Source organism: Paramisgurnus dabryanus, chromosome 20 (genome assembly GCF_030506205.2).
Source record: "Paramisgurnus dabryanus chromosome 20, PD_genome_1.1, whole genome shotgun sequence".
NCBI classification, from domain to species: Eukaryota; Metazoa; Chordata; class Actinopteri; order Cypriniformes; family Cobitidae; genus Paramisgurnus; species Paramisgurnus dabryanus.
The window spans coordinates 12,869,023-12,883,184 of record NC_133356.1 but is presented as its reverse complement, the minus strand read 5'-3'; the positions used below and the strand labels follow the sequence as shown (position 1 = coordinate 12,883,184).

Below are 14,162 nucleotides of genomic sequence, written 5' to 3'. Positions count from 1 at the left end.
AAGGTCCAGATTCTATTGGGGTAGGGGCATGTTTGTTTAGGTGTTTTCAAATATCAACATTGGCTTCCAGAGATCATGGACCCCGCCTTTAACAGATTAAATGAATGGAAAGATGAGTGTCACAAGAAAATTGTTAAAGTATGCTCTTGATGTATGAGTTCCATGATTCGCTCTAGACCCCATTGCCATCAAACTGTTGCACTCTGTTTGTGATGTCATCCAGTAAGAACTGTTAAGGATAAAAAACAGACCAAATCCAAAGGCTGGTTTTATGAATAAGCCCAACAGTTCTAATGCAAGCAAATCCTACTTGATACAACATTACTTTGTGAAGAAAATACTTCAGATTAAAATTACTATTTCAGCAGTGTTTAGCTGAAAGGATATGTTTGCTGGTGATCTGCTGTATGCTGTTGTGGACCTTCTTCTGAAATGCAATCTGAGCCTCACACATGCAAGGATTCACAGACAAATCCCCTCTCGCCTCCTCTGAAAGAGAAACAGAAAGGCTGAAATACTAACATTCTGAAGACAACTTGTATGATAACATATGATCATTAACATTGCATGATAATAAGTATTTAGTTTGAGGCAAAAAATATGTTGTACACAAAGAATTTTGGATGCATTTATTTTTAATGCATCAAAGATGTTCTCAATATGCATCAAATATTTGCTATTAGATGCATATTTTATGACTTAAACAAACCGTTGGTCTGCTTAGCACATGTTTTCTTGTCCGAGTTGAGGACATATCCCTCCCTGCACTTGCAGAAATAAGAAGCATTGTTGTTGACACAAATATGTTCGCAGTTGTGCCCAATTGCACAAACATCGAAACCTGCAAAATCAGCTGAATTAGCCAAAATAATTTCACTATTAATTAGTTTAACCATCAGAATCACAACAATTAATTTTTCTAATGCTACTAATTGACTTAGTGATGCATAAATTGTATTTTCTTGAAGAATTTTAATGCTCTCTATTTTCTTACCACAAAGAGTCTCCCTGAACTTAGATGTGAGTTTCTCAATTACGCCATATGTCTCCACATAAAACACATGATCATCCAAAGGCTGACTGGCCATAAGTTTGAGGGACCGCATATCTGCTCTGTCCACTCCAATGGCATAAATTTCAATCCCAGAAGTCCTTGCAGCTGCTGCCACCTCTTCGACTTTATCCTGGGGTCTCCCATCGGTCACGATGATGGCCACCTTAGGAATATTCTTCTTCTTTGCACGCATCCCAGCATCTTCTTTAAAAACCTGCTCCATGGCGGTTTTGATGGCCAGGCCAGTCATGGTCCCCGTTGAGAGCGGATCAATACGGGAGAAGGCCTGCTTGACCTCTGCCTTGCTAAAGTACTTTTTCAGGTTGAACTCAATGCTGACGGTGCTGGCGTAGTTGACCAGAGCTACCCGCGTGGCATCGGACCCAATATCCAGAGAGTCAACCATTTCGGAAAGGAAGATTTTAACCTTTTCAAACTCAGCAGGTCGAACGCTGCGAGAGCTGTCGATAATAAAAACCAGATCCAGCGGACGGCTCTTGCAAAGTTCTGATGGAGCTGTGAGGGAAAGAAATTGGAAATATAGTTTTCACTACTGGTAATATAGTAATATGGTCAACCAAAGCACTGCAATGCAGCACTGACTGTAAAAAAAAATAGTTTTATATCTCAATTGTTTCTCCAAGACAGAAGATTAGATACAGAGAAACATTCACAAGTGATGTAAAAAACTTGTGCAAGCTCAGTCAATATAAAGTCAGAGACTATCTAAATGTAAATCTTTTAAATACAAATTATTTGATTTATACGTTTCCACCAAAATTTTATATTCCTTTTTTGAAACAAATGTTTCGTTTGTATATAGGAGAAACATCTGAGACAAAGTTGATCCTAAAATTAAATATAACAGAGATCCTAGTGGTCTCATGAGCTTTGTAAGAGAAACCTCTGAGCAATAAGTGTTTTGGGGGAGGTTAATTCAATCTCTGTAAAGCAAGCAACATTTCTGTGGACAAGAAGCTTGGCATTAGTAAAATAATCACATTATTGGTTCTTTTGTGTACAAAAATAGACTTCACAACCTGCACTGTATGTGTAACACTAAACAACCATTCAGTTTTTGATGAATTCTCCTGCAAGAAACAAAGATGAAAACATCATTAAAGGAAATATAGACAGACTGCACGTCTGCCCCCATTGGGGTTGGATAGGTCTACCTGGATCAGTGGGAGGTTCGGCAGGGGCAGTTGTGCCACGAGGGGTACTGACCGGCTGAGGAGTGGTTGTAGTCTGTGTTGGAGGTTGGGGGGGAATGGTGGCTACCGTGGTGAGTGGCATAGGCACTGTTGGCGCAGGTGACATCACTGGGATTTTGGGTGTTGTGGGCACAACGGGTTGTGCAGACGGAATGGGTTGGACTGTTTGAACAGGCAGGGTAGGTTGAACAGGTTGAACAGGCAGGGTGGGTCGGACAGGTTGAACAGATGGGGTGGGTCGAACAGGTTGAACAGGCGGGGTGGGTCGGACAGGTTGTACAGGTGAGGTGGGTCGGACAGGTTGAACAGGCCAGATTGGTCGGACAGGTTGAACAGGTGAGATGGGTCGGACAGGTTGAACAGGCGAGATGGGTCGGACAGGTTGAACAGGCGAGATGGGTCGGACAGGTTGAACAGGCGAGATGGGTCGGACAGGTTGAACAGGTGAGATGGGTCGGACAGGTTGAACAGGTGAGATGGGTCGGACAGGTTGAACAGGTGAGATGGGTCGGACAGGTTGAACAGGTGAGATGGGTCGGACAGGTTGGACAGGATGGTGGTACGTATAGGGAGGCCACTTCCAAGGGGGCCGCTGATGATAATGAGGGTGGCGATGATGATAGCCGTGAAACCTGTGATTAAAGCCATGAGCTTTGTTTGGTTAGAGAGAGAGAGAAAAGAGCAGAATGTGGTCATGCGATTATAGATAACACTTTTTTGATATAGATAGCAAAAGCATGATCTACAGTAGCCAGGCTAAAGGTCCCCATGTTAAAGTACTCAAAGCAAGACCGGCTTGCAGCCTCAACTATTTAACATGTCAACCTTAGTAAAACAATGTTGTACTGTAGCACAAGGTGCACCTCACATATACAACAACAACCCCCTTTTTTGTAGACAGAAACAGTGTCATTTTATTAAATAAATAAAAATATTAAAATATTTGGTGACTGAGTAACAATTAAAGGGATGGATTAACCAAATATGAAAATTCTATCATCATTCACTCACCCTCATGTTATTCTAAACCTGTATTTAATTCGGCTTTCTTCATTTTTTGGGACACAAAGGAAAATATTTTGATAAATCATTGTAAGCGCACAGTTGACGGTACCCACCGACTTCCGTAGTATTTGTTTTTCCTATAAGTCAGTAGGTACTGTCAGCTTTGTGGTTACATCATTTATCAAAATATCTTATTTTGTGTCCAGCAGAAAAAAAAGAAACGCCATAGAAAAAACTCATACAGGTGTAAAACAACATGACGGTGAGTAAATGATGACAGACTATCCTTTTAAGCGCTGTTACAAATTTAGTTACAAAGTCTCAATTTAGGACAGCTTTAGGCAAATTTAACCTAAAACCAAAGCTGAACACAAAAAAAAATGTGACTTGTGTAAAAAGATACTATTCATAGAATGTTACAATTATTTAATGAAAACACAAAAAGGCTTTTAAGTTATTAGTGATTAAATATTAGTGTATTTTAATAACAAAAAACAATGTTTGCAAGGTTTTATAAGTCTAAAGGTCTCTAATCCATTGTTAAGCACATGTAATAAACCATGCTAATACAGTAATGTAAAGTTCAGCTGCATTTCACACAGGACTAGGAAAGGTTTTTGTCTACTGTCAAGTCAGAACTATTTCACAAACATTTAGATGTTCACTCAATAAGATAAAAAAAAAACACTTAAAAAAGCTTATATATAAACATATAAACACACACATATATTATGTATTTTGTACCCTCTTACTTCTTCACTGCGTTTTTTTCCAATATAGGTTCATAATATAATTTATTTTGTCCATACCTCCAAAATTAATAGAGTTCCCGTGTCCAGGAAAATTAGGGGTAAAATGAGATCTCTGCCGGTCCACGTACAGCTGGTTGTGGTTTCGTGCGTAAGGGCCATAAGTTCCCTGCACCCCCATTAAAAACGCAGAGAGATGAAAGACAAAAATACAAATAAAGCACGTCATGCTGAAAATGATGGCTTATTGAAATGCTTGCCCGCGGTTTTGACGGGACGAGATTCTCACGTTGTTTTTTAAAGCCGCTGCCCCCCAGATGCCCAACATCAGCCACCAATCCAGAGATGCGTTTGACTGGGCGGGTGTTTGGTCTTTCATCTACATTATAAACAGTGCAAAATACAATACTGAAAATTTTTGTGAAATAAATATAAAAAAGTTGTGATATTTTAACACATAATTTAAATTTCATATACATTTTTGGTTAAACAAAACTATTATAATTCTCCTATTAATAAAACAATGATCATATCCGAGGTACATAATAGATCTCATAACCACAGAAAGATGCAAAAAAGGGTAAAAAGTTGTTAAAGACATAATATTTTATATAATAAACCGGTTTAAGATATATAAAACTGTGTAGTAATACATCCGGTGTATAGAGGGCGCTATATGAAAACACTACAGCAGAAGCGTCGGATGTTTTTTGTTTTTTACTGAGCTCGTCGTTGGTCAGTTCAAGAGCAGGGAGAGATCTGTCAAGCCATCAAGGTAATAAATCGTATTTTATTTTAGTTGTTGATGTACATTGTTCTTCAGTTGTTAATTTAGAAGCACTTTATGAGGTACTTTGTATCTAGTTTCTGCTGTCACGCGAACGAGTCGGATGTTTACCATGTACTGTACGATGTCACTCTATTACATTTCGTCTGAGTTTTGCTCCTCGGATGAGTTATTTGTTTAAAAAAAAATGTACAGGAAGTTTAGACAACATGTCACCTTAAAGTGATCAGACAGTGTCATTATTGCAAATGTTGTCAGCCAGCATGTATAAATGTACAAATATAAATATAAATTGAGATGCATATTTTGTATGAAAAAACATGTTTTCCACACTTGACTGATAGTATGCATTTATATATATATATATATATATATATAAAAAACTGTCTACAGAATGCAGAGTCTGTCAGTGCAGGCGCTGGCTCTGCGGCAGCTGGGCAGATTGAACTCTATGCAGATGTTCACGCCATGCCATAGCTCATGCCTGAACATGTGGTGCCCACGGACGTTACATGCTCGTCAAGTGTGGGGTTCAGCCGCTCTCCAGACACACCGGACAAGCATGTGGACAAAACCATGGGACGGACGGCAGAGCTGGCCGCTTCACCAGACCCGACTCAAGAGCACAAGAAAGAAAGGGAAGCAAAGAACGGTCCAGGAGGAAGAGGAGGATGAGGATCCAGAGGCTAGTGACTATGAAGAAGAGCTTCAAGATGACCCAGGCTTACCCAAAGACTACAAAGACCACGAGAAAAGCGTGCAGTCTCTACGCTTCGACTTAGTTTTGAAATCTGGATTGGATATTGCAAGAAAGTAGGTCAAAAAGTGTCCAGATATTACTTCTCCATCACTACCATTGAGTTGCATCAGTGTTTTTAGTTGTAATGCTATAATTTGTTAGCCTGGTATAACCAGACTCTCGTACATTCATTTCATTTGTACAGAGAGTCTGGCCACGCTCCATAGCAAAGCGTTACTTCCGTTAAGGAGGGTCCATTGTTGAAGTTTAAAACTATTGGATATGCCCAGAGTCACTCAGGATCTGCCAAAGCCAATCGCTAACATGTGGTCGTGACGTATATCATGCACCGAAACCGTCCGGAGACAACAAGTCAGAATAATCAGACAAACAAAATTTAGCAAACCTGGTTCTTGCTCCGGCTTTAACTTCTGTATATTCGGCAGTTTTGCAACAACGGACCGAATAGCTTTTCTCACGTCTTTCTCCGCTGCCATTACTGAACTACAACTCAAACTGACGCACGACCTCAACGTCATCGTTCTTAGCCACCCCCATCTGTTCGCTGATTGGTCCTGCAGATTTTTGCAGGAGAAAACGAAACTCTATAGAGAAATCCCAGACGTACTGTTGAAGCGAAATGAAAAATAAGCGGAAGCACGTAGGAGGGCGGAGCCAGGCTAATAATTTGTTATGTATGTGTTTTTTTCAGTGGTGTGGAGGATGCTTTCTATAACCACAAGCTGCGCCTCAACGGTCAGAGTCTCACCAAGAAGAGTAAAATGGTCAGTCAGCGTCCTCTAGTGGTGTCCTGAGAGGGGACATCTGCCACCTAAAATAACAATCATCTGTTTGCTTACCCTACAGGTTAAAGTGGGTGATATACTAGATCTGATCATAAAAGAAGACAAGGAAATGGACACAGTCTTGCTAAAGAGAGTGATCTTAAAAAAGGTGGTGGGAGAGACAAACGATGCAGAAAAGCAGAGAGTCATTCTAAGAAGCTGGAAAAACCTTCAACTTCCCAGAAAGGACGTGTTTAAGCAGTGAAGACGGATTCCATGCTGATTGTTGAGAGGTGACGGATCAAAAAATTGGATAAAAGTGGCATTTCCTATTCTACTATCCAGTCATTTATTTTTTAGACAGCAGGAGTGCTGTTTCCAATCTGATGCACATGACAGTTCTCATGACTCTTTCATACAACTTAAAAGATATATGAATGTCCTTCAGTTTTAGGTCACAAGTGGAACACCCACAACAAGAAACATCCTGTTGTTTATAAATGGCGGTGGTCATATGCATGTTTTCTTTTTCTTTTTTTTTTTCTTTTCACAAACATACCATTGTTGGGGTAACCTGTGATCATGAGTCGGTGATTAATTTGATGTTGTTAACTTGGAATATCAAATTTATGAAAAATCTTTAATGTGGATGAAAAGGCTAGACCTTGTCAGACATTTATGAAATAACTTTTCACATAAAAATCAAATTTTGTTTATTTTCTGTCCAAAACAGTTTTCAATGTTTCGTCTGTATGGCACCGGTAGATGTAAGCAGTTCTCAGGAAGGGAACAGAGCGAATGTGCATATAGCTGAGCCAAATAAGCAATGAAGTATTAAGACAGTTGTGCACAGCCGTTTACAAACCATATTTGATGGAGGACATGAGGTTTTACATTAAATGTAAGCATTTTCATTGATACATGTGTGCTTGGGACGAAATTAAAATAAAAGCCAACATAAAATTCATATTTGCTTGCAAGTTAATTTTTATTTAAAAATATATATAACATATAACCTGTTGCTATAGTTTAATACAGATTAATACGATTGATTTTCTGTAAGGCAGGGACATTCTTCCATATGGTGAATAATTAGAAAAAGCCAGTGCTGTAACATTGCTACGACTAAAACAAAAATATATTTTCTCTGCCCTCACCCCGAACTAAAGTGACCTATTGTTTTTTTACAGAACTAAATGTTTAGGTTTAAGTTGATTAAGGCTACTGTAGCTTATCTATTAGAATTACAACGATAGTATTTTGGCATATAAATATTATAATAACACTAATATTTCACTCTCGCGTGATAGTGGCCTCAATCAAAAACTTTTCTGTCACCTAAAAACCCATCCTGCTTAATGCCAACAGACGTGGACTCAACCAACCAAACCAGACCTCAAAACAAGGATGGGGTTTGTTAATATGCTTCAGCTTATAGACTTGTGCAAATAACAACTACATTGTGTAAAATATAGCAAAACGAGACTGCACTTTGCAGGAAAATTGTTAGGAATAAGTCACAGTGTTGTTCGATCTCTTCGCCTTCTTTAGAATGTCGCACTTCTTGCGATTGGGCCGCCTGCAGCGTTCGTCGATGCTCGGCACGCACTCGTAGTGCCACACCTCCTCCATTTTGTCAACGGGGTACACGGCCTCCACATAATGGCGAATTAGTCGAAGACGCACAGGGTCCAGCTGCTTCTTGTTGCAGGCCCCAGAGTGGTTATACTGCAGCCGTAGATTTTCCTGTGTGAAAAGCTCAGGGAAGAGGCGGACCAGAAGACGGGCGGCAAAATTCCCCACGGACAGACTCTGTTGGACGATCTCCCTCACCTCGGCATCCGTGAGCAGGTAATCAGAAGGCACTGGGAAATCTGGGGCGGACACTGAGAGATCCTCAAGAGGAATCTTGCAGAAGTCCTTGCTGCTTTTCTCCAGAGGTATGGGTAAGACTTCAAAATCCTCCTTCAAATGATCTGAGGTGAGAAGGTTGATTTGGGTAGCAGTTAGAGAGTCCTTTAGGTCGGATTCTTGATCGGGTGAATAGTTCTTCCGCTGTTGCTGATGGTACGAACGGCGTTGGTCTGTATCCCGACGCCTACAACGCTCATCGAGTTTACCTACAAACTCAAGGGTCCACACGCGATCGTTCTTAGCCTGTGGGTAGAGCAGCTGGACGTAATGTCTGATCAGATTGACCCTTACGGGATCCAGTTGTTTCTTCCCCAGAGATCCACTGCAGTTGTAGTGTTTTCGTGCATTCTCATAAGTGAACAGCTCAGGGAACATGAGAACCAGGAGACGGGAGGCAAAATTCCCAATAGATAAACTGCATTCGTAGATGTTTTTTAGCTGTTCTTTAGTAAGTAAATACTTCTGAGGAACATCAAAGTCTGGTAGTGGAATTTCCAGTTGGTCAAAATCTACCGGGTCCAGCCATGTTTTTTTAGACCTCCGATTCGGTTTCTCATAATCGCACAAATCGCCGATCTTAACAATGGAGATGTTATCATGGAGACGGGAGGTGTCGTAAATCTCCTCTCGATTATTATCGTGACCTCTCCCATTTTCTGAGACGCCCTCCAATGCTTCCTCCATTCGCTGTATGCATAACTGCAGCCAGGTGTCTTCGGGTACCTCAGGAAAGTTGGCCTCCATGTATTTTCGTACAATCTCTAGTCTGTCTGATTCAGTAATCAACTGTCCAATGCTGTTGTGGCCCTCTGGCAACCTGCCCTCCTCGAACACTTCCGGGAAGAGTCTGTTCAACAAAAAAATGACAAGATCCTCAGGAGAGGTTAAATCTTCTGAGTCATCAACAGCTTCTCTGGAATCGACAGCTGCATCTGAGCTAATATTGTTGGAATGAATATCAATACCGTTCTCTCCAGAGTTTAGGGAAAGGTTCTCATCCTGGGCATCTTCATTAATGAAATGGCACCCGTGGTTTTGTTTTACGTCAAACCCGATAACCACTGTAGCCTGTTTACCACACGCCTGACTGCTCTCCATGTCTTTCTGCGCCCAGAAGCGATTAAAGAAATCATTGATCTGCAGCAAGCACTCCGTCTGCCATACGTTTTCATTTTTCACCAGTGGGTAGCAGACCTCCACGTAGTTACGTATTAACTGAAGGTGCAACGAATCTAACGTGCGTTTGTTTGAAAGGCCGCACGCGCTGCAGCCGTGCGTGCACTCCTTCACTGTGAAATGTTCTGGGAACAGCTGAACGAGCAGCCTGCAGCCCAGCTCGCCCGCGGTGGATGTTTGCTCCATTAGCTGGGTCAGCTCGTCGCTGGTCAACTGGTATTCAGGTGGAGGCTGAAATTCCATGACCATCTCAGATGGCTTCATCTGCTTTTTAATGCGCGTCACTTCCAGCGAGAGCAAATCTACTTTACTGTGCAGCTGGGTCATGCTGGAATTCAGCGTGTTGAGGAGAAAAAACATCTTCTCGATGAGTGGGTAGAGATGAGAATCCATGGCAGCAGAAGACCCTGTGACTCCCACAGTAGGGGAGGTCTTCAACGTGTGATGCTTACTGCTAAGTTTGTGGACGTGGAGACCATTATGGCTCCCTCTGACTCCATTGTGAGCTCCATGCTGGTCCAAATTAGATGAAGCTTTACGCTCGGAAATGCGATGGGTGATGCTGTAAAGTGGTTTTCTGTATGAAGAGATGTGTATCTGCTCCTGAGGAGATAATCTGTGCCCGTGAGAGTAAGACCTGCTTCCATTATCTAAACTGCCATCTTGGAGATGTTCTCCTGCCTGGAATGAAAGTGTCAGTCAATGTCAGTGGTAACATAGATGATATTATAGAGATTATAACAGATTGTGTTTATTAAAGGGAAACACCACAGTTTTTCAATATTTTACTATGTCCTTACCTCAACTTAGACAAATTAATAGATACCTATCTTTTTTCAATGCGTGCTCTTAATCTTTGTACAGTGCGTCGTGAATGTGTTAGCATTTAGCATAGCCCCATTCATTTCTTTGGATCCAAACAGAGATTAATTTAGAAGCCACCCAACACTTTCATGTTTCCCCTATTTAAAGACTGTTACGTGAGTAGTTACACGAGTAAGTATGGTGGCACAAATTAAAAATAAGAACTATATTGTATGGGGCGGAAGAGCACTTGGTTTGTGGTAATATTGATGAAAGTTTGACCGAGAGAGGGAGTAGTCAGGAGTGATGATGTTTCTGCACACCAAGGTCAAAGTGCTGCAAACTAAGTGCTCTTCCGGCATACAATATAGTACTCATTTTTATCCACTTAAAAAAATCACGTTTTATTCTGTGCCACCATAATATGTAACTACTCATGTAAACAGTTGTGTTTTTAAATAGGGAGAACATGGAAGTGTTTGGTGGCTTCTAAATGTATCCCTGTTTGGATCCTAAGGAATGAATGGGGCTAGGCTAAATGCTAACACATTCAAGATTTGCTGTACAAAGATTAAGTGTACGCATTGAATAAAGATAGGTATGTATTAATTCGTCTAAGTTGAGGTAAGAACATAGTGGTTCTGTGGTTATCCTTTAAAAGAAAAAAGTGGCAAATAAATAGTGCTTTACCATTAACTAATCACTAGAGCCATCACTAGAATAATTTTGTACATATAGTTATCACGACTCACCTGCGTTGTCACCTTGACTCTCTTTCGGCAATGGGTCCGGTCCATCTCTGCTGCGTGACCATCAGGACCTGTGTGCACCGCTGAACGTTTTGTAATCTGCTGAAAGAAACTCTCCATCTTTCCGTCTGTGTTCTCAGTAATGTCTTCTGCATCTTTCTCCACTTTAACTTAAGAAAAACAAAAAAACATTTATCTATTCAAAAACATGAATTCTATTTAAATAACAAAAACAGGTAGATGACAATCTAACATACATCTCCATGTGATTAAGTTCATGCCACTGACTGTATACAATGCATGTGTCAGTAAGCAGTGAAGAAGTGTGATGTGTAATGAAAGGTCACATGATATACTGTAAGGAAGAGTAAGACCTTAGTGTGAATAGTACATACTTTTATTAGACACTTGTCCGTCTGCATTAACCAAACACACAGAGGAGCTCATGTCCTGGGAAAAAAAGCACAACAAATTTAACTTGCTGTATATTTATTTACCTTATATTTTTTGTCATATGTGAGAGCTATTCGGACAATAAACGTTTAGCAAGTTACAATTACACATTGACAAGGCTCAGTGTATTAAAATTTATTTTAAAAGCAGGGAACATTTATCCTATTGGATCATATTAACTTCAAACGACAAGTATTTATGATGTTTTTTTCTAAATGTGTCCTGCACCGATAAGTCTCGCCAGATCTCAGGAGAGGCGCTGCTTCACCGTACGACCCCCGTCCACCGGCTCCACTTCCTCATTCTTCCACTGGAAACCCCACGGATCGTTACAAACGGAAAGACAGACGGACAGACAAGCGGTTCCCTGCTGCGCGTCTTTGGTGTCCCTAATGTGAACTGCGTTTGCCTTGAGGGAATAATGTATTCTTTATATCTGTGCAGTCTTGCCCTTGTCTCTCGTGTTTTTCCCCTCCCACCCCCGTGCGCAACTCTCTCCCTGCGTGACGCGGCAAGAAAAACACCGATCCGATGAGTTTTCGCGCAACACGACACGCAAGGACAGCCTGCACACCACGAAATAAACTTACCTTTGCCAGCAGCAGTGCGCGATAGGTTAGGAGACATCCGTCATGACCGCGTCTTTAAATCCTGTGGATTTGTCCACGGATAACTGCTGTCCGTGTTTCTCTCCGCTGCTTTTTTCTCTTGTCAGTGCCCTCTCGCGTGACGTGACGGTACTGTGTCATTTCCGCACAGCTGTGGGTTTGCTGTGGGCTCCTGCCAGCCCACCTCGCGCGAATCCGCGCGCGCTGCGCCGTGGACGTGAAATGCACATGGATACGTGCGATGCATGGGTAATACCGAATTTGAAGAAGCCACTCGAGTTATGGATTTGATCGTCCACGTAACAGACGCGTATTCAGTGTGTTTGTTTTAAACTTTTAACAACACTTAAAATAAGTTATTCTGCACTACACTATGGCCTTAATAATAATAAAAACAGTCTAACGTACTAAAAGGGTCGTGCAGATAATATATTTATTTAATGTTTTTTGAGAAAGGTTTGGTAATATTATAGTTATTTATATAACTATTGTTATATTTTGTTATTTTATTCTAAATAGTTACTGGATTTAATATTATATAAATAAATTAATTAATTGCGTGAATTATTTGATAAGATTTGATAAGCCATGTAAACCAACAGGCTGACTACCATGAATTGTTTGTGTGTACTTTGGCCTTTTTTAATGTTTTATAGGTCTGTCGAGTAAAAATATTATTGCAAGTGTCACCCTCAGAATACAAATTACATGAACATTTGGATTCATGTATTGCTTCTGAAAAACAATGGACATTCTCCTTTAAAAAGCTACATTGATCTTGTCCAAAAATGCTTTAGAAGCTTTAGTTCAAGTCAAGTGACTGATTTAACCTAACACCATTGCTGGAGCATTTTAACTGTCTTGCACTCGTTATCGATTAACTGCCATCTTGTGGACATTGCATGTACTGCAGTCTTTGAAGCCTATTTAAACAACATCCATTTAAGCTTCATTCAAGTCGACTTTGGAAGAATGTGGTGATTGGATGATACATACTTCTAGCTATAAAAACCCCAAACCACCACCCAAATCAAATCAGTACAGGAGCATCTCACGGTGAAAGCATACCGTTGGTAAATTAAGACCACTCCGGCCTTTACGCACGCACGCACACCTCTAAAAAACACTCATCAGCTGCACCCGATGTGGCCAATGTCCCGTAACGTGCATTAGTAATGTTGTCGGCATTAGTGATGTCTACATTAAGCCGTGGCTCTTTTAGATGTGCCTGTGATGAAGCGCCGGTCATTATTCAGGTAATGTATGCTGCTTGATCCATCACGCGCTCATGCGATGATGTTGGCGCCTCTGTTCGGTGCTATGAGAGCGCACGGGGGGCGGCGAGTCTCGCGCTGCTCGTTAAAGACTCATTATAGCGATGCGCGACCTCATTTTTTTTACCTCACGAGCGAAGAAAAGCACATCCGTCTCAACGAAGGAGGAGAATTCACATATCAATGTTAGTGCTCGGTCTGCCTTTCCAAAAATTAACCGTACCTGTTTTTGTCCAAGAAAATATTCAATGTAGCACACTACAGTAAAAATGTGTTGACCTGGTATTAGGGTAGGTGACAAAAACGTTTTGGCAAGATGAGAAATTCAAAATTCTGTAAAAAAAAAATTCACTATTTTTATGAAAGTTAAGACTGAATGGACCTGAAAATGTCAATTGGTGTAACCGCAATTGGGCCAAAGAATGAGAAATATTAAATATTTTTTCCACCTTGATGGCATGTAAGTGTAATCATCAAAAAATTAAAAATTATATTTTATTAGTAATTTCTAAAATGTAAACTTTAATGCATTTTTGTAATATTTGGGACATATGCTGAAAACAGCTGTTTTCTAAATAATCTTTGACAAATCTCTAAACTGTTGAATCAACATTTGCATACAGAAGATAGAAGCATTTTTTAGCGAACAGTTGACAAAAATCATATCACACTAAACTAGATGATTATATTTTATTCAACATTTTTTATGAATATATTTATATTTTCATAAAAAAAATACTAGTTACACCAATTGACAGTTTTGCAATTATCTCCCAAATATTCTTTCATAATGAATTTAATTGAACCATCCGGACACAAAAAAATTAACTGCAGGTCATTGACCCATTAAC

At 40.4% G+C, this 14,162-nt stretch overlaps 3 protein-coding genes across 3 annotated transcripts; 1 reads left to right on the top strand and 2 right to left on the bottom strand.

Moving 5' to 3' along the window:
* Positions 1-361: 361 nt before the first annotated feature.
* matn3b (matrilin 3b) lies at positions 362-3,285 on the bottom strand. Its single transcript, XM_065295953.1, has 5 exons — positions 3,280-3,285; positions 2,230-2,860; positions 995-1,570; positions 710-841; positions 362-489 (listed from the first exon to the last, which is right to left on the bottom strand). The coding sequence occupies exons 1-5, from the start codon at positions 3,283-3,285 to the stop codon at positions 362-364; spliced, it is 1,473 nt and encodes a 490-aa protein (XP_065152025.1).
* Positions 3,286-4,705: 1,420 nt separating this feature from the next.
* Positions 4,706-7,300, top strand: mtres1 (mitochondrial transcription rescue factor 1). Its single transcript, XM_065296488.1, has 4 exons — positions 4,706-4,797; positions 5,203-5,622; positions 6,261-6,333; positions 6,416-7,300. The coding sequence occupies exons 2-4, from the start codon at positions 5,204-5,206 to the stop codon at positions 6,596-6,598; spliced, it is 675 nt and encodes a 224-aa protein (XP_065152560.1). The 5' UTR covers positions 4,706-4,797; position 5,203; the 3' UTR covers positions 6,599-7,300.
* Positions 7,301-7,330: 30 nt separating this feature from the next.
* On the bottom strand, positions 7,331-12,580 carry bend3 (BEN domain containing 3). The gene is made up of 4 exons (XM_065296487.2): positions 12,020-12,580; positions 11,372-11,426; positions 10,980-11,146; positions 7,331-10,104 (listed from the first exon to the last, which is right to left on the bottom strand). The coding sequence occupies exons 2-4, from the start codon at positions 11,421-11,423 to the stop codon at positions 7,840-7,842; spliced, it is 2,484 nt and encodes an 827-aa protein (XP_065152559.1). The 5' UTR covers positions 11,424-11,426; positions 12,020-12,580; the 3' UTR covers positions 7,331-7,839.
* Positions 12,581-14,162: the final 1,582 nt, after the last annotated feature.